This window comes from Xiphophorus couchianus, chromosome 8 (genome assembly GCF_001444195.1).
Source record: "Xiphophorus couchianus chromosome 8, X_couchianus-1.0, whole genome shotgun sequence".
Taxonomy (NCBI): Eukaryota; Metazoa; Chordata; class Actinopteri; order Cyprinodontiformes; family Poeciliidae; genus Xiphophorus; species Xiphophorus couchianus.
In genome coordinates this window covers 681,959-698,114 of record NC_040235.1, presented here as the reverse complement: position 1 = coordinate 698,114, position 16,156 = coordinate 681,959, and the positions used below count along the sequence as shown (strand labels likewise).

Genomic DNA, 16,156 nt, shown 5'->3' with positions numbered 1-16,156 from the left:
GAATATATGTCGACGCGTAATCACAACAAAAATAAAATAAAAATATACAAATCAACAACTACCGCAGCAAATTAAAAAAAATTGTGTTATGTATTTTGAATAATCCAGTGTTGTTTAAATAAAAAATAAAGCTAAAGTAGTTATAAAAGAAAAAACGGTAGAAGTAACTTTAAAAATGAACTAATATTATTATTTTTTAAAAACTTACTTAAAACGTTTCAATATAAATTTTTAACAAAGTAAACGGGTCGGTTTAGAGCCACCTGGTGGTTACTTGATGGAACGTCAGGTGCAACTTCCAGCAGTTACTTCACTGCATTTATTGTTGTTCTATTTTTCATATGGTTTACTAATAATTGCTCTGTGGCGCTTTTTAAATGATTATTTTTCATGGTTAAACTGGATGGAACAATAAATAAAGTAAGGAGGCTGTTTTAGCGCCATCTGCTGGTTGGACAGTGTAACTACACACAGGATTCTTTACCCCAGGCCGCTGATCAACGTAGGTGGAGCCAAGTATCGATGTCGTTTGTATTTCTATTTTCATATATTTAAAATTATTCATAACGTACCGTACGTATATACTGTTGCAGAATATTAGAGTGTAAACTCGAAAAAAGTCTAAAGTTAATGTTAGTGTGAACAACGCGATACTTTTTACGCTAGTAGCATGCTAGCTGGTAAGCTAATGCTAGTTAGCTCAGTCTGCTAACAGAGCAACGTGGCTTTCAGTCTTGGCACAAGTTTATTTAATATCGTCCGTCCATATTAGCCATTTAATTTTTTATTCGCTATTCGTTTTTATGTTAAAATTAACATATAACATGTGGAAATGAGCAACAGTTTTGAATGAATGGAGTCGTTGCTCTTTCTCTCAAAAGTCTCAAACTTTTCCAGGCCCCCAAACAGCGTTAGCTTCTGGTTAGCGACTCCCTTTGCAAGCCCACAGACAATGCTACAAAATATGTAAAGAAATGTTGACGTTTAGAATTATTTTCCTCACCTTTATTCACCATTCAATAATTATTACATATTATTTGGTTTCTTTTGATCGATTGTTACACAGATTTTCTTCACACAATGTTCCATTTGTTTAGTCCTGAGTTTCTTTTAAAAGTAATCTATGATCCCCTCAAGTAATAAATGCTGTCTCTCTTAATAAATTATTTGCAAGTGTGATGTGTGCTTCAAACAGAACATGTAGAATATAACTCTACACCAGGTCATGAACTTTAATGAATTTTGAGTTAACGATGGATTTGTTGGATTTCTGCAACATTTTCTGCTCATAATCCTAACAGCTCTTAACTCATTGACATACTGTAGTACCTACATGTTTTGTCCTTTGAAATAAGAAAATCAAAACTACAACAATATAAACTCGGCCGTGACTCGTTTTTATTTGATTCCACAGGCTCCATATCAATGGAAAAGAAGGTCACTGGAGATGCTCGTCATCAGGAAAGGTCGGCGAAGATCAGTAGAAAATACAGATTGATTAACAACCATCTGCAGCTTTTGATGTCATCCTGAGAGTCATAAATATCTATTGAAACGGCTGCTGAAAAGGTAAGGACAGCAGTGTTGTTGGTTAAGTAAACCGGGCTGATATGAACAACCGATGTTATGACTGACATATCACATATTTCTGCATTTCTCATTTACATCATGTTTTACACTGACTCTTCATCACAAAGACAGAAACCCTTCATTTTATGGTGAAGTTTTCCTTGCTGGTTGGTCCAATCAGAGTACTGATTTCTAATCTTTGGGTTAATGATCTCCTTTAATATTCTTGGACCATTCAGGTGCCAGCGCAGCCACTAGGGGGCCCTGAGATTGATGCAATGTAGACTGACAAACAATATAACAAAACCTATGTATTAACCAGAAGCTGCTCAAATGTGTGTATAAGTTGATTGACAGATACTTGGATAAATTACAAAACTCATCATTACCCTGATGATTTGCCCCTGGGCTCCGGCCTGGTCGACCCCGTTCACTTCAGAGCGTCACACTTTCTGGTTTTTGTTATTCTGCAGATCATAAAGTTTTTCACTCGAGGTAAGTTATTATTACTATTATTATTATTATTCTGATTATTATTAGCTAGATGTAGGTTTAGTTTCTGACCAGCGTTTCTTTGTGGTTTGAGTTTTGATGTCTGTGTTCACACGCCCAGGTAGCTAGTTCTCGCTAATGCTAATGATGATGGTGAACAGAAAAAGACTAAAGCTCAAAACTGTGTGGGGAAATGTTTTAAAAGTATATGCGGAAGCTTATTTCCTTTAAACTAACGTGTTTAGTGTAGCACCCAGTGTTGGCTCACCTGTTCACCCACTTTGGGCTCTGCTGCATTAGACGTTTACTCTGCAGTTAGAGAGTGGATTTAAATAAAATAAGAGCAGCATTGGTCAGGAAGCACAACTTATTTTGTACATGATTCTGGACTGTCTCTAATAAAAAGGTTCAAAAGCTACTAACTCCATATATTGTAGCAAGAATAGAATAGAAATATCCTAGAGACGAATGAGCTTCATTAGGCTGAGTTCCAGTTAGATTGATGAATATTAGGTTCCTCTACATGCCTTTTGTTTTGGGATGCATTTCTCTGTATAGTAATTGTCATAAAGTAATTTGTTATTGTTTCAGATGAACAGTACTCAGACATTTGGATGGTGGTGGTAAGGAACAATGTTTTGAAATGGCAGTTTATTGTGTTTACTTTTCTTCCTGGCTGACCCTAATGAACTACTAGTTTCCAGGCCTCTGCAGAGCTGGATGACTGAGGGAACGCAGCCATTTCATTCAGGAGTGTTGGAACAGGGATGCATCTAAAAATTGTCAAGGAACTTTTCCTTTTGCCGTGGATTTAACCAGCAAATGTCCAGGTCTCTCGGACACGCCTGTAAAACCACCTCATCACCATACGGTTGAACACTGGGGACACAAAATGTAGTATAATGGCATATTAGTGTTGGGCTCTGTCATGGGAGAGAACAAGAAACTACAGAGATCAACAGAGACTGGTAAAAACCCTGAATCCCACAGTACACAATATTAAGCCATTAATAGTTGTTTCTTAGTGACGTCACAGATCTACAAAATGGCAGCAGCATTTTTTCTACTTGCTTGTGGCTCACAGGCTGCGCTGCGGAGGACACACATGAACAGTTCACTCACCGCTGGACGAGAGCGGTATTTAAAGGTACATGTGAGACTTAGAACAGCTGCTAAGCAGCATTTCAGTCGCTATGTCCTTTGTTTTTGGCTGCCATCTTGTGAGTGTGTTGATTATCTGTGGGTGGTCAAACACTGACAAACATTTCTTCCTGTTTGCTCACACACAGGCTGTATTTGGGAGGATTTGTGTGTGGCCAAACTGATCTCACTAGCGAAGGAAAAGACTTCATCTTCAAAAACATCCCTGAAGCCAAAGTAAAGTATATACGTAGTATACAGTCTGCATCCAGTGTCTCTACCCCAGCCGAAAATAAGACTAGCTGCATGAAACTGATTGTCTGAGTTCCTGCAGAAAGAACCTGAAATAATTATAGATTCTCCAAGAAGAGCTGTTGTCTCTAACTACACCGATGAAGCAGTTTCGTCTTTTACCCGGACAGAAGATGGCAAGCTACTGAGAGACTGAGTAGACAAGAGTCCCAGATGGAGAGATGTGACTGCATCTCGTCTGTTCATTGGACCTGCTGAATTCAGCGTACGCTCTTATTCATCAGATTGGTTCGCAGTAAGAGGTTGTGTCTGGGCAGAAGTAATTCATTTTGGGTAAAACAATTGAAATATTGTTTATTTTATCATGTTTCTTTTGGTTACATTACCTGGAAAGTACTCAACAAAAAACAAAGTGCAACATGCAAGATGAGAATCACAGATGGAGACGGAACAACGTCCAACTTTGCCCAACATTTGGAGTTGCATAAAGAGCAGTAGGTGGTAATTTCCATTACTATGATGAGATAGCTGACTTCAGCTAACTTTGTGTTATTAGCTAGTGTTCTCCAGGCCACGCTGATTTTCTTGCAGTTTTTGTCATGCTTTTTTAAATCTGGTGCTCATCCATGAATAAGTTGCAGCTTGTTAGTTTTTGCCGTTAGGTGAGCGGGGCTCCGATTCAGAAAACGGTTCTTCACTTGAACTTAATGACGATAGTTTATCTCAGTCTTCTCTCCGTCACAACATTGACTGTTTAGAGGACAGATCACGTACTTGAAGACATCTGCATCAGAAAAACATGTTAGAATAGATTTACTCCAGGCAGTTAATTTTTGACTGAATGTTTCTTGCAGCTAAGTTTAATTGTGCTTTAAAATATAGAGGAATGATTTTAGAATGACTCTTTTTGTACTTTGTAAGTTCAGTTGCACATGTTTCATCATGGTTTGAGATAAATGCACATTTAAGATGGTACACATTATCTATTATTTACATTTAACAAATAATTGCAACATTGTTAAAAAAGACAGAAAGGACTTTAAATTCCCACTTTAAGACCTGGAACTTTTCTGACTCAGACTTAGACTTAGACTTAGACTAGTACTTTATTGATCCTTTGGGAAGACTCCCTCAGGAAATTGAAGTTACCAGCAGCTCCCAGGCAAAAAACAAAGTTAACACACAGTAAGCAAAGGTGCAAAAGAATACAAAATACAAATTAAATACTAAGGTACACACCAAATGTGAGTAACCAAAACCTTAAATTATGCAAGAAACAAGGAATAAGAATATAGAATATAAGAATATAAGTAAATATAAATACAACGCAAAAAAAATATAAGAATTTGGTGGATAGATTGACCAGTGATATCGTATTGCACTATGTGGTTTGACCTGATAAGTATGGAGAAAAATACAAGGGGTCACTACTCCTTCCACCCTCTGTCCTGTGTCACCCCCCGCCCCAATGAGGAATTGTCCTTGAAGATAAAGACTAGAGACTTGCAAAGCAATGACTTGGTCCCACTTTTGGTTGTCACATTAAGAATTAAATGTTATTTTTTTATTTCTAGCAATCTACCCCAGGGCAGTTGTGGGCTACAATGTAGCGTACCACCGTCAGCATGTATTCACATAATCAGCGTAATGTAACGTGCTTTGGAGTCCTCAGGACTTCGTAAAGCATTACACCAGTACAGGCCATTTGCCACTTAAACATTCAGATTCACTGAGTTTTGATTTCACTACACACACTGTTTCATTCTAAAGTTAGAAATTCAGGTAAGTTGTTAATCTGAAGCTATAGCCCAAGCCGTGTTACCTCTGAATTTGATCAAGGTAGGATATTCTGACTTTTTTAATTTGTCAACCATGTGTTACCTCCGATTGTAAAAAGGTAGGTTTTTCTGAGGTAGGTATTTATTACATCAAGATGGCTACTCATGGCTAATACACAAGTTCCTTACAATATGAAAACAATACAAATTCCTTTCATATTGTAATTAAAGGATTTTAGTGCATCAACATGCGCTACATCTGTTTTTTAAAGGTAGCTGTTATGATAAAGGGTTATAAAAAGCAAATAAAATCAAGTTTATTCGCACATTTCAGCAATAAGGCAGTTCAAAGTGCTTCACATCATAAAAACAAAAAATACAAGATCGTTGAACACAGTCAACAATTTAAAAAGTGCATCAACATGTTCTGCGTCTTTATTTTGTGTAAATGTTGGACATTCTGACAAGTTGTAGTGCTCCTTCTATATTCTATAAAGTTAGGTTAAGGTATTTGAAAAGAACTTAATTTAAATAGTCATTTTCCACTCTCACTGACCATTCAAAAAGCTATACACCAGAACAACATTCACCCATTTGCACTCAAACTCATTTATACACTGATACATTTCTCTAGTGATAGTGGGCAGCTGGTAGCATTGAGTTTGAACAACTTCATCTGGTGGAGAACAGAAGTAATTACGTTGTTTCAAGATAATTAAATTTGATTTCCAACACTCAAATATTTAACTGGTTACCTGTACAGGGTTTACAAACCCCTGCATGTATAGAAAATGGATGGATAGACTGATGGACTATGAGAATTTATAACAAAAGGACCTGGGATAAAACTTGGTTATGTGTCTATGTACCTCAAGCACATAAGATACTTTGTGCTTTTGTGATATTTGTATGTCTTCATTCGCGTGTTCTTGTACCAGAACACAATGAGCTGTTTCTTTCATCATCATCTCTCTTAGGATATTTACTTGTTTCTTTGTATCCTGTCTCCTTTCCCTGCTTGCCCTCTCCACCACATAGTGGACAGACAGCGGAGCACCTTCTCACATAGGCTGCTCCAGCTCTGCTGTCGTAGGGACAGATACAGGAAATCCTTCCTGCCACATGCCATCTCACTGTACAATAAAAGCTAAATCATTGTTCTGCACTAATCAGTCCGATTTTACACAACTGCACTGTGGCACACTGCTGTACATATATTTACATATACATATCTGCATTTTGAATCCTTGCAAGGACTGCTCTAAGCTGCTTTTTATATTGACAGCATTTTATATTTTTACAATTTATAGCATTTTATATTTTATTTTTTATTTTTATTTTATTTACAACTGCTACTCAGTGGTGGTTGTTATTGTGTCTTGTCTCTATGCTGTAACTGCGAAATAATTTCCCTGCTGGGATGAATAAAGTACTTCTATTCTATTCTATTCTATTCTATTCTATTCTATTCTCCAACCAGATATTTCTAATTTCAATCTGTGGCTGGAATGTGCTCTCCACTCTCCTCTCCTGCTTCATATGATCTGCTAGAGGTGGTGTATTGAGGCCCAGCTTGACTTTGGTTGGAGTTGGATTCGTTCTATGATCTCCTTCTGTTTTCTCTTGTGAGCATCTGAAGAACCTTCTGTTGGGCTCTTTGTCCACACTTTCTCTGTCGTCATGAACTTTCTAAACTTGTCTATCTAGTTGACTGCCACTGAGCAGCTTCTACTCTTTGAATACTTATTAACAAGCAACAGGTGTATGATATTGCATATTTTGGTATTGATCTGATGCCAAGTAAATACAGGGCCAGTATTGCCACTACTGATACAAATACTTTCTAAAGGTAGGAATTTATTACTACCTCTAAAATAAAAAGGTAGTAAATTCCTGCATGTCTATAATGCAGGTTAATTACAATATGAAAGGAATACAGATTCCTTTCATATTTTACAGCAATTTTACAACAGCAATGTTGGAACAATGTCAGCGTCCATTATGTGTGTGTGTGTGTGTGGGGGTGAGGGGGGTGGGGGGGGAGTGTAGGAGAGTTGGGGGGGATTGAAAGGGCATGTTTCTCAAAACTAGCTAGCTAACCAAGCTAGCTAACATTACTGTCTGTATTCTATTGTGTGTGTGTGTGTGTGTCTATGTGCATTTATTTATCCAGCCATCCATCCAATCATTCACCAATTCATCCATTATCCATCCATCTTCTTTTGCTTATTTGGGGTCGGGTTGCGGGGGTAGCAGCCTAAGTAAAAATGCCCAGACTTCCCTCTCCGCCACCACTTGTTCTCTCCAGGGGAATCTTAAGGCACTTCCAAGCCAGCCGAGAAACGAAGTCCCTCCAGCGTGTCCTGGGTCTTCCCCAGGGCTCCTCCTGGTGGGTCATGAACTCCTCACCAGAAAGGCATCCAGCAGGGACTGAATCAGATGCCCGAGCTCCTCAAATGGCTCCTCTTGACCTGAAGGAGCAGCGGCTCTACTCTGAGTCCTTCCTGGATATCTGAACTTCTCACTCTATCTCTAAGTTAGTGCAGCATTAAAAAACCAAGAATATAATTTTTCATAAGGTGCACCATCAGGGAAACCAGGAGACAAACATGCTTGGTTTCTAATCTGTTTAATCAAATTTTTAGGTTAAAGAACAAAAATGCTTTATTGCCTTTTTGAAATAATTATCTTCACAGTTGTTTATACATACATACATAGATATGCATCTTAGATTACTTTGGAACATTCTTATTATTTGTGTTTCACAATGTTTTTTATTTTTCTGTCGTCAAAGTACTGTTGTGAACACTGAAAATATGTTTTCTACCTAAAACAGTTTAATGGACCACTCTCCACCTGTGTGGGTGGAAATGAAACTACAAATAAACACAATTGTGCCTACAATAATCTCCACCATTAATCATAGTTATGTTTTATGACATCTTTAATAAACCAGACCATTAATGTTGTCTGTATTCCTGTAGTTGACACATAACCTTTTTGCTGTTTCATAATGAATTATGTGGCAAATGAGCAAGATTTTCCCTCCACCACATTTTGTTTGATGATAAATTTATTTTGTATTACATGAAAAAAGTAACATCAGAGATTTAATCAGTTAAGTCAGAATAATGACCTCATCGTTGCATCTACAGCTGATTCTCTGCAATATGCTGGTATTGTAAAGCTGCTCTGCTTCCTTCATCCATGTTTCTTTTAATTCGTTCTAGTTTGTGGACTTTCTTGTCTCCTTTCTCTTCCATCTTCTCAATCAGAAAGTCCAGGTGGACTAAAGTAGATGCTGAATCAACTTTCAGAGCAATCTTTTCTAGTTTGACAACATGCTTGTAGGACTCATCCAGCAGCTCATGTTTCTTTGCAGTCAGATGCTTAATTTTTGTCTCCAGACTTTCTAAGTAACTCAAGTTTTTCTCTCTTTCAGTTTTACTGTTCTCATACTTTTGCTTTATTTCTTTCAGAGTCATCTTAACTTTTCTTGTTTTGGTCACATATCTCCAATTTTCTTTCACATGATCAGATGTGGGACACTTCCCACTGCAAACAATGCAGTGACCTGCTGTGATGACATCACAGAAGGCAGGACTTGGGGCCAGAATGCATCCAGGATAGTGACAGTTCTCCTCACAGCGAGTACAGCACATAGCTCCTTCAAAAGAACCACCTTTAAACTGGTTTTTGGCATTTATAGGTTCTTTGACTTTGTAGGACTCCTCTATTTCTATAGTAAAATTTTCATTCTTTTTCATCTCTTCTTTATATTTAATCAGGTCATGTTGAATTTGTCTGATTTGCTCCTGTTTTTGTTCCGTTTCAATTATTCTTTCCTGCAGATTTTGAATGCAGGCTGTCAGTTCACTGCGCTCCTTTATAACAACAACCGTTGCCTTCACATTTTGAGGTTGCGCCTTTTCCAGAAAGGCAGTGAACTCTGTCAGTCCTTTCTCTGTTATCTTATTGGCCCCTTCCAGGTATTTTGCTAGTTCGTTCCGGTCTTCGCTCTGACAGTTATTAAACAAGAAGTAGACAGGCTGCTTCTTCTCATTTTTGGCACATTTAATGGTTGAAACTTCAAGAGCTTGAAGGACATTGTTTGGTGTTCTTCCATTTGAGTGAGTGATGAGAGCTACGATGTTGTCTTCCATGTTTTTTCCAAACAGCGACATGATGGAATTCAAGATATACATCAGTCGGTCACTGAGACGATTATCGCTTGCTTTCATTACCAGACCCACTCCATGAATTGCATGAACACCATCCATTGATTGAAACAAGTCAAGTAATCGCTGACTGATGTTAACATCATGTTCTATCCCTCTGGTGCTTCCAAATCCCGGAGTATCGATAATGCTCAAAGAGTAGGGTATGGCTTTGCCTTCAAAACCAAATATTTCATAGACAATCACTTCAGACGTTTCATGGTCCACCTCCTCCACGATTTGGAACCAAACCTCATCCTGAAACTTCACTCCCATGGTGAAATTGGCCAGTGCATTGATGAAAGTGGATTTTCCTGCTCCTGTTTCACCAACCAATAGGATTGTTTTATGTCTCTTGCATTCATCTTTTTCACCAACTGTCAGTTTTATCAGCTTTGCAGATTTTTCCTTTTTTGGCCTCAGCTGGTAAACAGATGGATTTCCTGACTGAATCAGAGTACTTTTGGAGATTATGGTGTCCAGTGTGCAATTCCTAGAAGAGAAACAAACTTACTCAAACCATTTTGAAAACTTATACTGTATACTGATTTCATCCTTTCAAAACTAGTTGTTAAAAGTAACAATTTTAAATATTTATCAAGCTTAGATTAAAGCCTTAAAAACATTTAAGACCCAATGACTTCAGTATATGGGAAGTTTAAATCTAGGAAGTACTATAAATTACAACAGCTTGGATGGAGTCAAAATAATAAAACCACCAAAGGAATATTAACCTAAAGTATAATCAGCAATACCTTCAGAGTGATTTCAGGTTTTTTCCACTTGTCCTTTGCATCATGTCCTTTATAAACTAAATGTGTTTTTTACTTATAAAATTATAAATTGGTTATTTAGGGTTCTATTTTTATGTTTGAGTGAATTTAGTGAATTTTGAGTGAATTTTTAATTTTCATGTAAATTAAGTTCTGAAATATTTTATGTAGAACTGTCTTAGTGTTGCCCTCCTTAGGGCAAATAGTACCTAAGCAGTTGAATTTTCCTATTGGTTACAGTGGAAAAGCTTGGTACCATTTTGTCATAGCCAAGCTCTCTGGTATAAAACCACCTTATTCAGACACAGAGTGCCACCTGGTGGTGAGTCAGTAGTTGGAATAGTGAGTGATTGTAGCAATCATTGATTGATACCATTTTCAACTTTGCAAATGTGTGATTCATTTGCCTTGTGGTGGATACACAGCTCGAATAATAAGGTTACAGGTGTTAGTGTTTGTTAGGAGACCTGGAATCTTGTCATGGATGTTTTAAACATTAGCTGCAGGGAAGACAGTGAGATTCCTCGTTACATACCTCACTGCTGCACTGCTGATGTCTAGAGAGGGGGGTCCTGCTCTCAGTTTAGTTCGAGGCAGAGGAGCAGGTGTACGAGCCGGTGAGGTAGAAGATGAAGGCGGACACTTTGAGTCACTAACCTTGCTTGGAGATTTACTGGAACATAGAACATAAGCATAAAAACCGTCTTCCATCTATGTTTAAGGTCAGTTTATTATCATACTTTATTTAAGATACATCGGTAGATATTTGTTTTTGTTCAAACTAAAAATAAATAGAATATAAATGCAGCAGAATAATAGTCATTTTCTGCATAAAGGCACATCTTAGATGGCAATGTCACACATACTGGGTATTTAATATCAGAAGTATATAAGAAGGAAAAAACTGAGCAAATTACACTTGTTCCTGCTCCAGGTTCTGATGGAGGTTTCAAGGGACTAAAAGCAAGGGCAGACTATCGTTTTAAAGACTTATAATCCAAAATACACTGGTAGAGTATGAATTTGTAGAGGATATTTCCAGTCTAATTTTGAAAGTTTCTTTAAACTTTAATATTACATTTTCACACTGACAGTCTGAATTTAAACAGATATTAGTTTCTGTACAGATCCAATCACTGATTTGAGTGAGATCCAATAAACATACACAGAGCATACTGATTTTATCAAATATTTAATTCACAGAAGACCAATAATTTTATGCAGAACATTAACTGGAGTGTCTCAGGATATATACAGTCATAGTTAGTCACAACTTCATTTCTGATTATATCACAAAGGAAATAAAGAAACTATTAATGGTCCAAAAGTATTGAGCTAAACTTAGACAGCATTTCAAGTCTATTTTACAGCTAAAAGTAATGTATTATACAAGTCAAAACTGCATTGTCAAAATGTACTTTTAAGGCAAATTGTGTTGGAGAACATCTGAATTTCAACTGAACTAATTCAGTTTAGTTCAAGAAAATACTTAAGAAGAAGGAGGTAAAACAAAAACAATTTTCAATATTTCTTTTTGATATATGTTTCAAATTGTATCAATATTTTGTGGCATCAAAATGGTATCAAAACATTTAAATCTAAGTATTTTTCCAATAGATTGTTTTACAGTCAGAATCATACCAACACTAACCTACCCGTTGTTAAATACAATACACCGGTTACAATGAGTGGTGTAATTACTGTTGAACATAGCTGCACATAATCATATTTCTGAATATTTTAACATTTATTCAAACTATTGGAATCGTGGAAAAGATTGTAAAAGTAACAGTTCCCAACATACTACTAATTTATCAAGTTTGCAGTCTATTAATTGGAGTTCATCATTATAATGATACATCATTTTTGTCATAAAATATTTGTTGGTTTGCTCCTTGTTACTCTTGTTTCTCGTTACAAGAAGCAAGAGATGCAGTCTCTGGTTAATTACTCTGTTTTCTCTGATATTGTACATCATATTCTCAAGTTACATTACCACAAAGATTAAAAAATAGTAGTTGAACAAAAGATGCAATTTATTATCTTAAATAATTAAATCATTTTCCCTTCATCAAAATACTTTGGTAAATTCCTTTATTAAAAACCTAATCAAAGTTTTATATCAATGTTTCATGAAGTACAACCTTTTCAGAGTCATGCACCTAATGAGACTTTCTTGTTAAACTTGTCACAGATTTGTTGTGACTGTTGATTCTTCCCTTTTTTACACGGTTGTTACTCTGCCCCACAAGTACTGCAGTGCTAATTTGGTCCCTTCATCCATTTGGGTTCTCATCTCTTCCAGTTTCTGAACTTTCTTAGTGTCTCCTATTTCCTTCATCTTCGCAATCAAGAAATCCAAGTGAACTAAAGTGGCCCCAGCATTAACTTTGAGGGCAATCTCCTCCAGTGTGATAACATGTTGGTACGCTTCATTGATGAGCTGGAACTTCTCTGATCTCAGTTTCTGTATTTCATTTACAAGACCTTTTACAACATTAAAGTTTTTCTCAACATCACCCTTCTCTCTCTTTATGTCTTTTTGAACTCCTACAGTCTTCTTAACCTTCTTGGTCTTAGTGACATATCTCCAGTTTTCCTTCACATGAGCTGATGCAGGACATTTACCAGTACAGACAGTGCAATGCCCTTTTCTAATGACCTCACAATGTTGGGGACTGCGAACAAGTGTACAGCCAGGATAGTGGCAGTTCTCCTTACAGATGGTGCAGACCATTGCTTTCTCAAAAATATTTTGCCTGAAAAAAAGTTTTTGGCTTTTCAGAGGCTCCTTTTCTTTGAAAACAACATCGACTTCAACAGTGAACGTCTCTGATTTATTCATGTCTTCTACTTGTTTGACGAGCGCATCATGAGTTTGCTTGAGTTCCTCTTGTCTCTGCTCTATTAGTAGGATTCTCTCCTGCAGGTTTTGGATACAGGCTGTCAGGCTGATGCGTTGATTCAGGACATCTGTAGTCATTATCAGTTTTTGGGCTGTTTTCTTCTCCAAGAAGGCTGTAAAGGTTCTCAATCCTCTCTCTGAAATTTCAGTAGCAATTTTTAGAAATTCAGTGTCCTCTGATCGGTCATCACTTTGGGAGTTATCAAAAAGAAAATAAATAGGTTGCTTATTTTCATTTTTGGCACATCTTATTTTTGTAGCTTCAAGAGCTTGAATAACATTTTTAGGTTGTCTTCCATCTGAGTGAGTTATGAGAGCCACAATGCTTTTCTCCAGGTTTTTCCCAAACAGAGACATGACTGAATTGAAGACGTATGAAAGGCGATCATTCACTCGATTATCTGTGGCCTTCACCACCAGACCTACAGCGTGAATCTCCTGAATTCCCTCATCTGATCGAAACAAGTCAAACAATCTTTGACTGACAATAAAATCTTTTTCAATCCCTCTGGTGTCTCCAAATCCAGGCGTATCAATGATGGTCAAAGAGAATGGCAGAGTTTGATCTTCAAACCCAAAGATCTCGTAAACCATCACATCTGATGTCTGGCTTTCAGTCTGCCCTCTCTTCTCATCTTCTACAATCTTAAACCAGACCTCATCCTCAAACTTCACTCCCATGGTGTGGTTGACCAGAGCATTGATGACAGTAGACTTTCCTGCTCCTGTTTCACCAACCAGCAGCACTGTTCTGTTGGCCTTGTTCAAATTTTTCTTTCCGAGAGTTATCTTAGTCAGAGGTCCAAAGTCCTCTTTTTTTGTGTTTAGTTGGAAAACGGATGGGGATCCTGACTGGATCAGGAGACATTTTGAGATGATGTCCTTGAATTTAGATGATGTATTCCTGTTGAAAAAGTTAATAATTTACTAGCTTAAATTCCTCTCCCAAATGGAGTAGAGTAATACAAATAAAATAATCTCTTCTGTTTGCTTTTTCTTCTTTATTATGAAGACCATGAGCTTAATTTATGAGCATATGAGCTTGTTTTATGTTTTATTCAAGTAATTCTTGCTAACTGATTAGAGGCAGCTGCGAAGAACCTAAAACTTTAACAGGCTAAATTATGTGACATTCTTCTTACTCACACATGTGAATGAGATCAATGTAATAATAAAATCGGTCTTTGAGAAGGCATTTTAGACACAATCCCCCAGTATTTTTTACTATGTACAAACGTCTTACTGTAAAGCAACTGTAAAAATGGTTTTTAATAACTCCCCTTACGTATAACATACAGACATTTGTCCTTTTTAATACTATAAAACTATATCTTCAGTTAATTTATAACTTCTCTCTATCTTGAAAAAGATCTTATTTAGTCTCCTTTTACTATGCATAATGATAAAGTGATTGGAAACATGTTAAAAATGTTTTTATAGATTGATAAGTACAGATTTACATAAACTGTAACAATAAATGTTTTTACTTACATTCTTTGCATGATGATGAAGTGTTGAAGATAACTCCTGTGAGGTTGAAACAGGTTTTTATGACTAATGAAAAAGAAATAGTAAAGTCACTGTTATCTGTTTTTATGTCAGTGTGTTAAAGTAATTCATTAGACACACTTTGTTGTATACAGTACACATACAGTAAGTGACCTAACAGAGAAAGCACAACTGGAATTAGCAGATTTGTGTTTTAAAAAATCCAATCAGCTGTAAAACTACGTTCATATTCATCAAATTGTTGAACAGTTTAAGTGGTCCTTCAAAAATGTAATGAAAAAAACAAACATGTCAGCTTGATGTTTCAGTTTTTATTCTAACCTTGTAACATTAGAAAGTTTTCCTACCTGTGCAGACAACCACACTGCTGCTCTTTACGATGCTCAGTGAGGCTATGAAAGCAAGAAGAGTAAAGAGAAGTCAGCATTCAGAGTTTTATATTCTACAAGAAGGGGAGGAAACTCTGGTCACATGATTTCACTGAAGCGTTTTTTGTTCAGCAGAACTATGCTGAAAGCTTTCTTTACCTCCTCTGGTTGATAAAGTCTGTCCTAAACAGTGTAGCTGCTAATGAAACTGAGTCCAGTGTTTCATTCCTCAATATATCAGTTTTGTTTTCAGTAAATGTATAACATTATCAAAATAATAAACTTAAATTTACATTGTTTAGGTGTCTGGTAATCAGTTCAACTGTTTCTTTGTACTAGGAAACATTTATCTTTACAGTATCTTTTATAGCATTTCTCAAGACAAATGACAAAATCAAGTGTTAAACTAATTTAACTAGTTTAATTAAAACTCTTGATAATCTGTGAAGGAAATGATGTCCTAATAATAAACATTAGATGTCCTGCCTGATTTGAACTACAACTATCTGTCTTTTAGAGCTACCAACAACAAATTTGTTTTATGCAAAATGCCTTCATAGGACTGGACTTCTAAATCCTGAATTAAAACATAATTAATTGCTTTCATTCCTAGCACATCAGGCTCCCCTTTCATCCAAACTAACTGAGGAATGCTGACTGTAAAATGTGTGCATCAGTGGATGACGACATTTTATTTTTCTTGGCTGGAGACCAGGCATTTCCACTCCTTGATGAAAAACAAAAAGAAATTTTATTTTTCTTTCAACTGTGCAGAGTAATGAGTTTCTCATTTATCATTATAATTATATTAACATAGGTATTTCGAACTTTTTATTAGCAGAAGCTTGACTGCCTCTTGTCAGTCAAGGTTTGTGATTCAGGTCTGATGCAAGAATACTCAGATCAGTTTTCAGTAGATATTTTTCAACCTACGTTGGAAAAAAATATATCACTGTAGTAAACTGAAACTAAATATTTTCATAGCAGCTTTATTGATTTTACCCTCATTGCTTTGCAATGTCAGAAGACTGTTTCATTCACAACCACTGATCTGAACCAGCTGTTATGGTTGGTGTAGGCTGTGTTCAGATAGGGCATTTTAAAATGCACAACATGGTATCTAAAGTTTCATTTTTTCAAACCACTGTTGAGA

General features: G+C 36.5%; 1 protein-coding gene across 4 annotated transcripts; it reads right to left on the bottom strand.

Moving 5' to 3' along the window:
* Nucleotides 1–8,286: 8,286 nt before the first annotated feature.
* LOC114149571 (uncharacterized) lies at nucleotides 8,287–15,852 on the bottom strand. Of its 4 annotated transcripts, none has more exons than XM_028025560.1 (4): nucleotides 14,983–15,852; nucleotides 14,618–14,680; nucleotides 10,757–10,894; nucleotides 8,287–9,941 (listed from the first exon to the last, which is right to left on the bottom strand). In XM_028025560.1, the coding sequence occupies exons 1-4, from the start codon at nucleotides 15,060–15,062 to the stop codon at nucleotides 8,381–8,383; spliced, it is 1,842 nt and encodes a 613-aa protein (XP_027881361.1). In that variant the 5' UTR covers nucleotides 15,063–15,852; the 3' UTR covers nucleotides 8,287–8,380. The 4 variants fall into 4 exon arrangements, with proteins under 4 accessions (XP_027881361.1, XP_027881362.1, XP_027881363.1 ...); XM_028025561.1 differs by having other exon boundaries at nucleotides 14,618–14,653; XM_028025562.1 differs by lacking the exons at nucleotides 8,287–9,941; nucleotides 10,757–10,894 and adding an exon at nucleotides 11,395–14,030.
* Nucleotides 15,853–16,156: the final 304 nt, after the last annotated feature.